This window comes from Euleptes europaea, chromosome 6, assembly GCF_029931775.1.
Source record: "Euleptes europaea isolate rEulEur1 chromosome 6, rEulEur1.hap1, whole genome shotgun sequence".
In the NCBI taxonomy this organism is placed as follows: domain Eukaryota; kingdom Metazoa; phylum Chordata; class Lepidosauria; order Squamata; family Sphaerodactylidae; genus Euleptes; species Euleptes europaea.
In genome coordinates this window covers 104,689,549-104,701,666 of record NC_079317.1, presented here as the reverse complement: position 1 = coordinate 104,701,666, position 12,118 = coordinate 104,689,549, and the positions used below count along the sequence as shown (strand labels likewise).

At 43.4% G+C, this 12,118-nt stretch overlaps 1 protein-coding gene across 2 annotated transcripts in view; it reads left to right on the top strand.

The window, feature by feature from the left end:
* The first annotated feature begins 8,086 nt into the window (after positions 1 to 8,086).
* Positions 8,087 to 12,118, top strand: part of CLCF1 (cardiotrophin like cytokine factor 1) — a 54,961-nt gene continuing 50,929 nt past the window's right edge. Inside the window, exon 1 of one of the 2 annotated variants that reach the window (XM_056851735.1) lies at positions 8,087 to 8,172. In XM_056851735.1, the coding sequence (XP_056707713.1) occupies positions 8,157 to 8,172 (16 nt within the window). In that variant the 5' untranslated portion in view covers positions 8,087 to 8,156. Of the gene's footprint in view, positions 8,173 to 8,724; positions 9,068 to 12,118 lie in introns of those variants that run through there. The other variant, XM_056851734.1, reaches the window with a different exon arrangement.

The window sequence follows — 12,118 nt, the reverse complement described above, 5'->3', positions numbered from 1 at the left end:
GGAACACCACATTTGAATTAATTTGAACTCTGAAGGAACAGCTTGATTGTTCCAGAGTGTAACTTCAGAAATTGTATTCTGGTAATCTTTGTTTTCAGAAACATGTTGCTAAATTATAGTTCTGGTGTGTTTAAAAGTTGTGATTGACCTGACAGCATTTAGGAACAAGTAGGTTAAAGAACAGTCTTGACTGAATTCCCATCGTACCACCAGCAGCAGCTATAATGTGCTATTGCAGATCATACTTAGCATGATTTATTATAATACTCTCCTTATAATACTCTCCAGAGAAAGTCCAAAGCTAATTAGTACTTCCTGTTTTCTGAAACAGCATGCTGATTATTCTCATCAAAGAACAGGGGAGCACCTATAATACTGTTAGTCAGCCTGGAACTGGGAGTAAGTATGACATGTGCAGAAGAATCTACAATAGAATTTACCCAAGCAGGAACAACAGATGCACTTGAGTGAAAAAGCATGTGTGAATGAATTCTAAGGTTTCTTTTTAGCATCCAGACCGTGCATGCACAGTGACTTGAAGTATGATTTTTACCTAGTGTGGCTGTACAGCTATGCTTCCAGCACACTTCTCACATATGACTCGTATTAGCTTGCGCTGGATCTGCACAAAACTTGAAATGACAAGTCTGATTACATGAAGTGCCCAGCCCCGTTAATCATATTGGAATGTCAGCTTTAGGGTCCAGTAACGTCATTTTCCTGTCACAGTTTGCCAATCCCTTTTAGTGGATGGATGGGAAGTAGGTAAGAGGGAAACCTAGAGCACGAACTTGAGAGTGCACATGTGGGAACAGCAGCAGAAAACAGCACAGGCATGTGGTGAAGGGACAGCCAGGGCCGTCTTAACACATGGGCAGTCTGGGCAGTTGGCCGGGGGCCCCACGAGCATAGGGGCCCCATGCTAATCTATGTATGTTGTGACTTGCTGTCAATGAATAAATAAATACTATGCTAAACTATAAGTATTTTTTATTGGAAAATGCACATTTAGCTTGTGTTTTACTAAAGATAATGAACAATATTAATGTTAATTTAGGTTTGGTTTAAGAATGAATACTGAAGTATAATGTAAGAAAGGACTTGTTCATTATGGAAGCACCAATAAATATACCTTTAATTTTATCGACCCTTTACATTTTTATTCCTGTGAGTGGTTGTGTAGGTAGGGGCCCCAGTGCGCTGCTTTGCCCAGGGCCCTATAATGCTGTTAAGACGGCCCTGGGGACAGCGAGAAATTAATGAGAAACAAGGGGCAAGATCTGAGAGGACAGAAAGCACTGTCTTTCCATGAAAGCAGTATACAAGTATACCACGAAGAACAAACAGCCATCAGTGTGCTTGGATGAAAGGAAGTTGCTAATGGCTAGCTTTCAGCTTGATTCTTGTGAGATCTTCCTGGAGATACCTCTACAGGAAAAACCAGAACTATGTATTATTCCTACCCCAGCGCCCTTATTAAGCATGTGCCCAAGCCACCCTCCCCCAAGCACCATAAGCTCGCAGGGGAGGGGGAGAAGAGGCTGAGACAGCCCAATCCAAGGTTGGCAGGTGAGAAGCTTGACTAGGACTGGGTTCCACTGGAGGGTGAGGAAGCAGCTTTGTTGAGTTCAGCCGCCTATGGTGCTTCCTGTGATGGGGCTCCTGGAGAGGGAGGGAGAGAGGCAGCCAGGGCTGGAGACAGCAGACCTAGGCAGCCTGCCAAAATTATGGATGCCAGGTGGTGCCCTATGCAACTATGCATGGAATGACTGAGCCTTATGTCAGGGATGTTGCTGGGATGAGAGTCCAACATGGAAGCTACTTACAAAGGCCTTCCTTCCCATGAGAAGGCCAAATAATTAGCTGTCTTAGTCACTCTTTTGTGTGTGTGTGTGTTAAGTGCCGTCAAGTCGCTTCCGACTCATGGCGACCCTATGAATGAAAGTCCTCCTAAATGTCCTATCTTTGACAGCCTTGCTCAGATCTTGCAAATTGAAGGCTGTGGCTTCCTTTATTGTCACTCTTTTAGCCTCCCGGAAACCCGCAGGATTCTATACAAGAAACCTACAATCTGCCTAATGGGAGCACTCAGAGGACTAGCTGTAGGGCAGAGGAACCATTCTGCTGTTGAAGGATGCCACAAAGGCTGGAGCGCCTGCCTGACATTTGGAAGTTATAATCCTGTGCTGCCTGAGACAAGCTCCGCTCTCTTCTAGGTCTGCCTCTCTATAAAAGGAGGATATGGGCAAATAGCATAGGAATATTATGAGAATAAAACATATTTCAAAATGAATTCAATAAAAACAAAGCTCCAAGGCTGAGCAAGAAAATGGCTGAAAGGTGAGGGAAGGACCGTGGGAAGAAACCAAAAGGAAGTAGAAGGTGCTGCAGGCCTTCATTTGGAATCGGAGTAAGGAACATCTGTAGGAATTATTATGCCATCTTTTATTTTGCTATAGTGACTAAGTGACATGTGTCCCCCACCAGGCATTGGTGTTCACTGAAGGCATATGGAAGCATCCCAGAATTCTTCCCTGCTCTACTTCCTAGTGTACAATTATACACACTTTCCAGGGTTGTAAGAAGAATACTAAGAAGGAAGGAAATGGCCCTACTTCTGCAGCCGTCACACAAATGAACCAGAAGTATGGTAACGAAAATGAATCTAAGCTAATTTTTTCCTCCTTTCTTCGTATGAACAATACAAGATGTCAGGAGCATTAAGGGCTTAGAGGATGCATGTTAAACTGCCGTAACCTCATGTGAATATAGCTTCAGAAAAACCAAGGAGATGGAACACTGCCTGGGGGGAGGGAATACTGGGAACATAATTTATGTCTGGTTGTCAGGCCCAAAATGGAGTAATCAAATAGATTTAGGGAGCTATTTTCCCAAGATGACTTAATTTCAGACCACTTAGCCCTTGAAACATTTTTATTCAATGCAAGGATACTTCCTCCACCTTGTGACTATGGTATGTACTCTAAATTAGACAGCACATCCCAGACAAGGATGCTGAAAGAGTAGACAGTTTGTCAAGACAGTTAGCATGACTATTAGCCACCATGACTAAGGAGGCATTCAGAGATCATGAGAAAATGAGATTAATAAGAAGTTTGGTGGTGTCAGACATGAACATAGCCTAGAAGTTATGCTTGCATGTTCCACTTGGTAATTCCATTGTGCACAAAACTTGACTGAAAACCTCCATTTGGTCAAGTACAAATGTACTGTGACACCTGAATGTAGACACCTGGGCTAACTGGAGTGTTTACTTCCCAGAAACTTGGGTTCTAAACTGGGATTACACCAAGGTTGTGGGGAGTAAACAAGCTCCAGTTTGCCCAGGCATCTGCCCTGGAATTTGATCAAAAAAATTTTCATGCACAAGGTGGGAGGCGCTAGTGAGTACAGCAAACAAGCTGTGTTCATGCCCAAAGCTGACAAACCTCCACTTAACTTCAGTGTGTTATGATGGATGAATGTAGTTTGAGTGGATTTTTAAATTATGATCCATAGAACAAGTACTTTATACTTTCTTTTGTTTCTCTGTATAATCCAAAAAGAAATTCACGCATACATACATGTGAGTTCTATTTCAGATGACTCTGAGATGTGCAGGGAGAGGAAAACGAGAGCTCTTATGCTTTTCCAACCCACCCTCCACAGTACCTGAAGCCACTCTATAACTACATCAGTGAAGAATCTCTATGACTACATCAGTGTAGAATCAGTGTCCCCCAGAACCCTAAAATCTTCAGCTGTTTAAAAAAGTCATGTTTCTAGATCTCATGGTTGCAGAAAGAGCTTTAAAAAGTGAAAGCCATGTATGCTGCACGCTGCAAAGCCAGGGAGGAATCTGAATGGGTTTCAGTAATCAGGAAGTGGGACTTCATTCTGTTCACCTCCTTCCGCTCCAACTCATGCTTCCCATTATTATCCCATATTCTCAGTCTCTCTCACCTCTACTAGCCAATTGCTCTGAACAAGAAAAGCAACCAGAAAAGGGTGAACAAGATAATAAAATGAATTTATTCCAAATCTCAATGTGAAATGTTTTGGTGTACTGCTTCCAGAACACTTGAATATAAACATTTCTGACACTAGCCTATCATTCAGTTCACAAACATAACACAAGCTGCTGTAAAACGCAAGTGGCCAGTGTCCTATAAAACAGAAAAAACTGGGTGGCACATTCCTAACTAATCTTGTCCTTCTGTGACAGTATCAAACATGGGAAGCATCATCTAGATCAGAAGGACCAGGTGCTTCCTATGCATCTTTACCTTAATACATTCAGCTGAGAAGGTTGGCTTTCTTCATAGCAGAAGTTTGTTGTCCATTCCATAATAAACAAGCTACAGCTTTCCCCCCTTACATTTAACCAATATGCCTGGGATGGTGTCGTACTTTCTACATCACAAGGTATTTATGAGATACAAAGAGGTTACTTTGAAAGCTAAACACAGCAGGACAAGAGAAACTCCTGAGTCAAGCCAGACAAAGTTGGGAGAGGCAGTCGTCCCAAGAAAAGAAAAAAAAAGTTTCTTTTCTCCCCTTTAGAAGCATTTCTTACATGATGAGAGTTCTTTTTAGGGTATGATCCAATTTTCACTGTTATTGGTGGAAGGGAGTTTCTTCGACAGTTGCTCTGGCCTGCCTATTGGAAAACCCATGCTTTGGAAACAACAGACTGCCTCAGCAGGTGTAATGGCTCTTCCTGAGGTGCCCAAATACTGAGATATACTGGATAGGGCCACAAAAGCCAAAGGAGGCAACCTGTTTGGATGCTACACACAGCTTGGATGCTACACACTGCTCTGTCAACCTCTTATTCCTGATGTACATCTAGGGCATGCCTCCAGTTCATACTTCTGAGCCCAGCTCATCTAGAATTGCTTTCAGGGTGATGGACAGGTGATATAGGGTTTACATCCAGTACTCCCAACACTTTTATGAATTACCAGCAAGCCATGTCGTAAAGAACATTGAATGTATATGTTGGAAAATAAGCATTTTGAGAACCCTTCCATTATCACAGTCAGGATTTTTCAAATCTTTGTGATATTTTCTAGTTTGCCACTGTGTCTTGGCACACATAAAGCAAGGTGGCCTCTGGCTACAGTTATCAGCCATCTTTCATGTTAGAGAATGCCCATTATGTCAAGGGTTGTCTCCTGTCCTAGAAGGCCTGAGGTCCTACAGGGGAAAACAGATGTCCCATATTTTTCAAACTTCCATAGAATGTAACGGGTGTTCTTTATATTCAGAACTTCCCAACTATCCCTTTTAAAATATTTATATAGAATAGCGTAGGCTTTAGCATCTCTCTGCTGGAAAAGCAAACCTGAGAGCTTTTCAGCTAAACACATCTCTTCTTTAGATCAAGAACAAAATTTCACAACTCAGGCTTTTTCTGGGTTTGCGAATACCACCACCCCAACATTCCTCAATTCAGTTCATTTTGCATTCCCTTGCAACAGACTCAAAGACACAGCATGGAACAAGGGCTCGGAAGCAATATACCCCCAAAGCATTATGCATTTTATGAACACGTAAAGTTGTGTCTAGACCAAAAGAAATGCAACGCTTTGTGTGTAAGACTGTCTCTTTTTAATCTATAATTGAGCTTCTGCTACTATCCTTCGATTTATTTATTTTTACTCAAATTAAATCTAAACTCACCAGCCATATCTGAGGTACATAAATAATCATTCACACTGAAAAATATATGAGAATGCAAAACAACTAGTAAAGTTCCTTTAAATAAAGATCACAGTCCAACTCATGGCATATTCTAGCAAAAAGATTTTATTTATAAAATCTAATATGCTGAGGGGTTTAAGCTGTCTGCATTTGAGATTAATTCTGAATTTTACCTTTCGGAAGCACAGAGTGCTTTTTTGGAGAGAGAAAAAGCTAAAATTAGTTGTGTCTGTGAGCGCCTTTGTTTTTACACAAAGCATTATGCGAAAGCCCGCAAGGAAAAAAAAAAGGGGTCCCCCCCTTCTTTCCTAAAGTTCAAAGCCTCATAATAGTTTTTCCATGTAAATAACGAGTCAGGTTTTAACAATGAAAAAATATATATTCACAAACGCAATTAATTTTGTATAAAGTGATTGGATTTCCTTGTACAGTACCAAACCCCTCTCTTCCTTGCTTTTCTCATTTGCAAAATATGTAAATATTTAGTAATGTGAATCAACAGGGTTTGGTTTTTTCTTTCTTTCCATTTTTGCCATATACCCTACATGCCAGCTTTAATAACATTTGATAGTTTATTTTAAATGTGAAGTTTATTTCCAAACTCCTCCTCTAGTTAGAAGCACTCCCATCAGCAAAGTCGGTCCTAATCAAAGGAAAGTAATTGAAAACAAACAATTTCTTAGCTATTGAAATACAAAAAGAGTATTTTTGTCAAGCAACTTTTTAAACAACACAGTAAAGAAAAAAAGACACACATTTAGAAACTACTTCAAACAAAAAAGAAATTCAGCACAGTTTTCAAAACTTCAGTCTTCAACACTGATTTATTGGGGCAGCAGTCGGAAGGAACACGGACATCAAAACTAAAACCCAACCTCTTACAAAGGAGGTTTTTGGGTCAGAACCACCTTCACAGCAGATTTTCTAATGTGAATGCTGTATATGGAATTAGGGTGTGTATTAAAATTGATTACAATCCCGCACACAGTTTTGCGTCTGCAAAACTTGTTGAACTCAGTGACGTTTATAGTACATAACAATGCACCCTAAAGGAACAAGTATATCCAAACAAATGTTAGGACTTGAGGGGGCAAGGAAACAAAAATTTCAGGTTTTGATCTATGTAGAATGTATAAGCAGTTTATGTCTGCATAACCTCATTACTGGTATTTTTTCTTTTGAGTACTGCAAGGCAGGATTATTGTCTTTTAAGGAATCCGTCCTCTGTGACAATCTTGATCCCTCCCTTCATGCAGCCACCTGAGCTCTTTTGCAGGCTCTCAGGTCTCCTTATCACAGCGCTTTCCAATGAGTCCATCCAGAATGGCGGGCGGGGGGGGGGAGGAGAGGTTGCCCCTGATGTTGGAAAGCAGACTGCTGAGTCACAAGGCTTGTGCTGAAATAGGGCTGGGAAGTCTTTTGCTGATTAATGAATTACAATCAGAACTCAAATATGCACACACACAAAGGAAGGAAGGAAGGAAGGAAGAATGCTGGCATGAATGGCAGACAAATGTGTACGAACTTTTTTTTTCTTTGCTGGGGGAGGAAGAACAGACAAAGAGCCCCTCGTGCCCACACCCCCATGCCCTGGACTCTTGTTGAGTGAACTATTGGCACTCCCTCCCACATCAGCCTTTCTTGACATCTGTCGCCTGGAGGGTTAGTCACCTGCCGATGACTAAATGCCATTCTGATTGTGAGAATGGGACAAACATCTAACAACCCACCAGCAAGCCATTGTGTCTTGTTTGCTGGGAAAGGGCAGCAGGGAGGCAGCAGTTCTCCAAGCGCCTGCCCCTTGGACGGGTGTGTCATGCTCAAGCCCTAAGCAGTTCAGGCCAAATGGCTGGGCCGAGGACTTCTTATACAGGAATGTATTACAGGCAGCCAGACTAAGAAGCAGGAGGAAAGGCAAAGGGAAATGGAGAAAGAAGCAGGAGAAAAGGCAAAGGGAAATGGTCAGTTTCTTCCCTCTATCCCCACCCCTTCTCCCCCCACCCCACCTAAGCGTCTTTTTTCCCCGCTCTCCACCTCCCTTTCCAAATCTGGCATTTCAGTCTGAGACAGGGTGGTTTCACACACTCACCTCGCCTTGTCTCTTAGTAGGGGAGAGGAGCCAATCTGCGGTACCTCTCCTCCCCCGTGCCCCCCACACTCTCCCACCCTCTGGGACTGGGCTTTGCTTTGTGGTTAAAGCTTTACACGTCAGAAAGGAGGGGGGGGGTTAGAAGAGAAGAAGGTTTCATGAATATCTTCACCAAATTAAAAAGCAACAACCAAACCCACAACCAAACCAAACCCTAGTGAGTGGGATTGGCAAATGGGATTATTAATCCTGGCCCAGAATAAAGGAGGCGGCAGACTCCATGCAGACCCCTCGGCGAAAGGAAGCATTTAGTCACACACACCTACCTTCAAGGGCTGCACCGGACTGGGGCTGTAACCAGATGGAGTTCAGAACAGGTAGGAGCCCTGGGTACCTTTCTCCAGCCTTCCCTCCTCTGGAGAGAAGCCAGCCCACCTCTCCTCCTCACTCAGCACCCCAACTGAGCCCTCACCAACACATTTGATTTCTTCAACATTTGCTGGAAGCCCTTTAAAAAATGCCACTAGCAAATCTTGGCAGCATCCAGATATCTGGGGAGGGGGTGGGGTATGGTGGGCTGGCATTTCCTCTGGATAGTTCTTTTGCAAAAAGACTTTCTTTCCTCTTCCTTCTTTTACTTTGAGCAAAGCCTACTACTAAAACCTTTACCTTTCTCTCACCCCCTCCCCAGGTCTGAAGAGCTGAAGGGGGGGGGTATCTTGGGGTGGGTGCTGAACAGAAGGGGGAAGAGAGAGAAATGAATGAGCCTGCGCTTGTATACAGTTGCATCAAATACATTCTTGAAAGCAACCTGGTTCTGCTTAACACTTGAATTTTTTAAAAAAGGCAGCAGCTTTGAGAGAGGGTGTATGCACTTTTTCTTTCCTTTCTTTTTTTTTTATATTCTTACATTCCTGGACACCAATCAAAAGAGCAAATCACGGGAGGTGGAAGAGGGGAGAGGGAGAGGGAGAGAAAAGAGAGAGCGGTGAAAACTTTGCGCACAGACCCAAAAAAAAGTACAGACAAGCTTTTCCCACCTAACACCCAGCAAACACAAACCAAAACAAATAGGGAAGAGGAGGGGGAGAAAAAGGAAAGGAAAGGAAAGGAACCCAGAGCAGAGCCAGCCAGGAGAAAGGCAATTTTTCACTCCGCACCGGGGAGCTGCAGCGATCATTTGGAACAAAACCGTTTGTCTGCTAACCCACTGCTTCGCCCCCAGCCCACACTCTGAGTCTACTATGCTATGTGTTGCTGGGGGGGGTTCAGGTAAGGGATCACATCTCATTCAGTTTTGAGAGGGGGGATGGGGTGGGGGTTTTGCTGGGTGCCTTGTCGTCGTCGTCCCCCCCCAAAACCGCTGCTGATTCTCATTTGATTTGATTAAAACGTCTGTCTGGCTTTGGGACTGATTTAAGACTTTCCCTCTGCCCCCCCACCCCTTCCCTCTTTCTCATGCATGTTTGTGATTACTGGGTGGGGGGGGGAGACACTGCTTAGCAAGGGAATAACATCCAAAACTGACAGAGGAAAATCAAAGTCACTAGCATTTCAGACAGGGGCTAAAAAGTCCCCCTCCCCACCGATGGCTTGAACTAAATGCTGTCCCAGCACAGGAAGAGAATGTGTTGGGTTGCTGAAATAAAGGGATACAAAGTTTTTGTTTGGGCTTTAAAAAAACAAAAACAAAGGAGAAGGGGAAAAAAAACATCCTGAAACAAGATTTTTTGCCAAAATGAGGAAATGTCCTTCTCTGGGGCGGATGGAAGAGGGGAGAGAACAAGACCCTAGGAAGTGTCCGAGCCCTCCTAAATAATGCGAAGGTTTTTTTGTTAATCCTTAGAGTTTTAACATTTGCAGCCTGGTTAGCAAAACTTTTCTTGCTGCTACTTTGAGGAGGCTGGAGGTGGTGGTGGTGGGGAATTACTTGGAGTGAAAGTACTTTTTCCTGCAGGGTGTAATTTTTATAAGCAATGGGGGTTTTGTGTTTTGCAGACAACACCCCAGGCTTTCTGGGCAAGGGCTTGTGTTTAAAATAAAATAAAAATGTAAAAACAAGCCTTAAAAGGTCAAAAGCGGTTTGTTTCCTGGACTGGCTCTTTTGACAATCATGCCGTTTGGGAAGAGGGGAGTCTCTTGCTCCCATAGAGTCAGCTATTAAAAAAGAAAGAGCAAACAAAACAAAACAAATCCTTGGAATTTTTCACTCTGGATGCTAGAAGCGCTGGAGAATGTAAAGCAAGGAAAGTGGAGGGGAATATCCCGGAAACCATGGGGCCATTGAGACCAACCTTATTCATCCCTCTCCGAGCAGAGAGGAGTACTCAGAACTTGCTTTTCACATCCCAAAAGAACAAGAGCCCAAATTTTCATGGTTAAGTCTGATAGGGAAAGATGCTGTCTGTGTGTTAGGGTCTGTGCTTAGAGCCAGCAAGTTCTGCTCTTTGGCTGAAGTGGTTGAAGAAAGTAAGGGGGGGAGAGATCTGAATAGAAAGCAGCATATTGCTAAGAAACAAATACACATCCATTCCCCTATCTGGCAACTGGAGATAGTAGCTTGGAGGATCTTGCAATTTTAGGAATAGTTTTCCTGGGCAGCCTAATCAGGGAGAGAAACACTCTGCTGACAATGACATGTAGAGATGGTTGGGCACTGGTGTGCCTCATGTGGGCTACTTTAGCTTTACACCAGAAAGCTTCTCAGAGATTCTGGGTACAGTTTGAATAGGGGCAAAGAAAGGATGCTGTGGAGGAACAGCTGTATTGAAAGTATCATGGGAGAATGTGAGTAGAGGGAGAATATGCACCGGGAAATGACTAAGTGTTGCATTTTTCATAAATTGTACCCCTGTTAAATGTGCGTACATACAAAGACGTTACTGGCATATGGGTGCACACAAATACATCCATGCAAATGAATAAATAACCTACAAGGGCCCATGCAGGGTGCCCTCAGTGGAAGCTGGTGCCTTAAGTCTTTGTTAGCTCCATGATTTGACCAGCACAGGATGACAAGCATCAGGCCACATGGGCCTCTACGTACAAAGGAGATGTGGAAGCCCTTCCTCTAGACAACACTCCTGCTGACAATGGTGGAATACTATGAGGCTGGGGATCTACTATTCTCACACAAAAGCCAGCTCTCATATACATATAGGCATAAAAAGATTCTTGAGATAGGAGTTCCCTGGTGCCACCGATGAGGGAACATCAGAAGAGAGGCTGGGATTATCCCTATCCCAGACATATAACTGAGCCACAGGGAACTTGGAATACATGGTGCCTTGTGTTCAAAACAGCTGTGCACGTGCGCGCGCACACACACACATGTGCCTGTTTTTTCCCTACAGATGCTCCTCATTAAGTTTGCTGCTCAGAGGTGATGGAGTGGGAAGCCTTTACTGTTGGCTCATTTTCCATGTCCATCTGTCCATCCCACCACTAAATTTGGCAAAGATCTAGCCCTGTGTCAATTTGCATGCATTTCATTCCTGAGCTTAATGCAGAGAATGTTAATGTGAAGTAGGAGTGGAAAGACCCAGTGTTCTTGTCCTTCTCTAGGATCCAAGTCCCAAGCTGTACATGTCCACTGGCTTGGTGAAATGCTTGGCAAGGTGAATGTTTGAAAAGGTACATACAAATAGGTATATGTATGCATATGTCTCTTTCTGTCAAAGGTAGCATCTGGCTGAAGTCTGATCCTGCTCAAAACAGAAAAGAGTGAGGGGCGGGCACTAACCTGAAGTGGGTTGAAATCAGTCCCCCTCAGCACCAGTGGCATCTTTCTTACTACAGCCTCATCACCAGGTGGCTATTTTATAAGCAGGAAGGAAACAAGAGTGTAAACAATCAGTGTGAGGATGGGCAAGTATGTGACATAACGGGTACTAATCCACAGCGTCTGTCTTGATATTACACAGACGTGTATCTACAGTTCTGTTAGGAAATGTACACGCACATGGAGAGATGCCTGGAATTTGCCGCCTCAGCTCAGGAAAAAAAACACATCCCTGCATAAGATCTGAAGCATGCTTTTCTTGATCAGTATTTAACACTGGAAAGCAAGGTTGTACTCTGGTTTCCCAGCTTTGTGCATAGGTTAATGGATTTAGCATTGCCTTAATTTGCATTAAACCCCACAACAATCTTAAGGAAACCAACCTAGCAGAGAAACTAAATCCTGATTTGGGACAGTGTCTTGTATAGCACAACTGCCCTCATCCCTCAGTCTTCCTTCTCACAGTAACCTGTGTTCAAACCCCTAAGCCTCAAGAGGTAGACCTCCTGCTGTCCAAGCCCTTGTGCTCACACACATCTGTG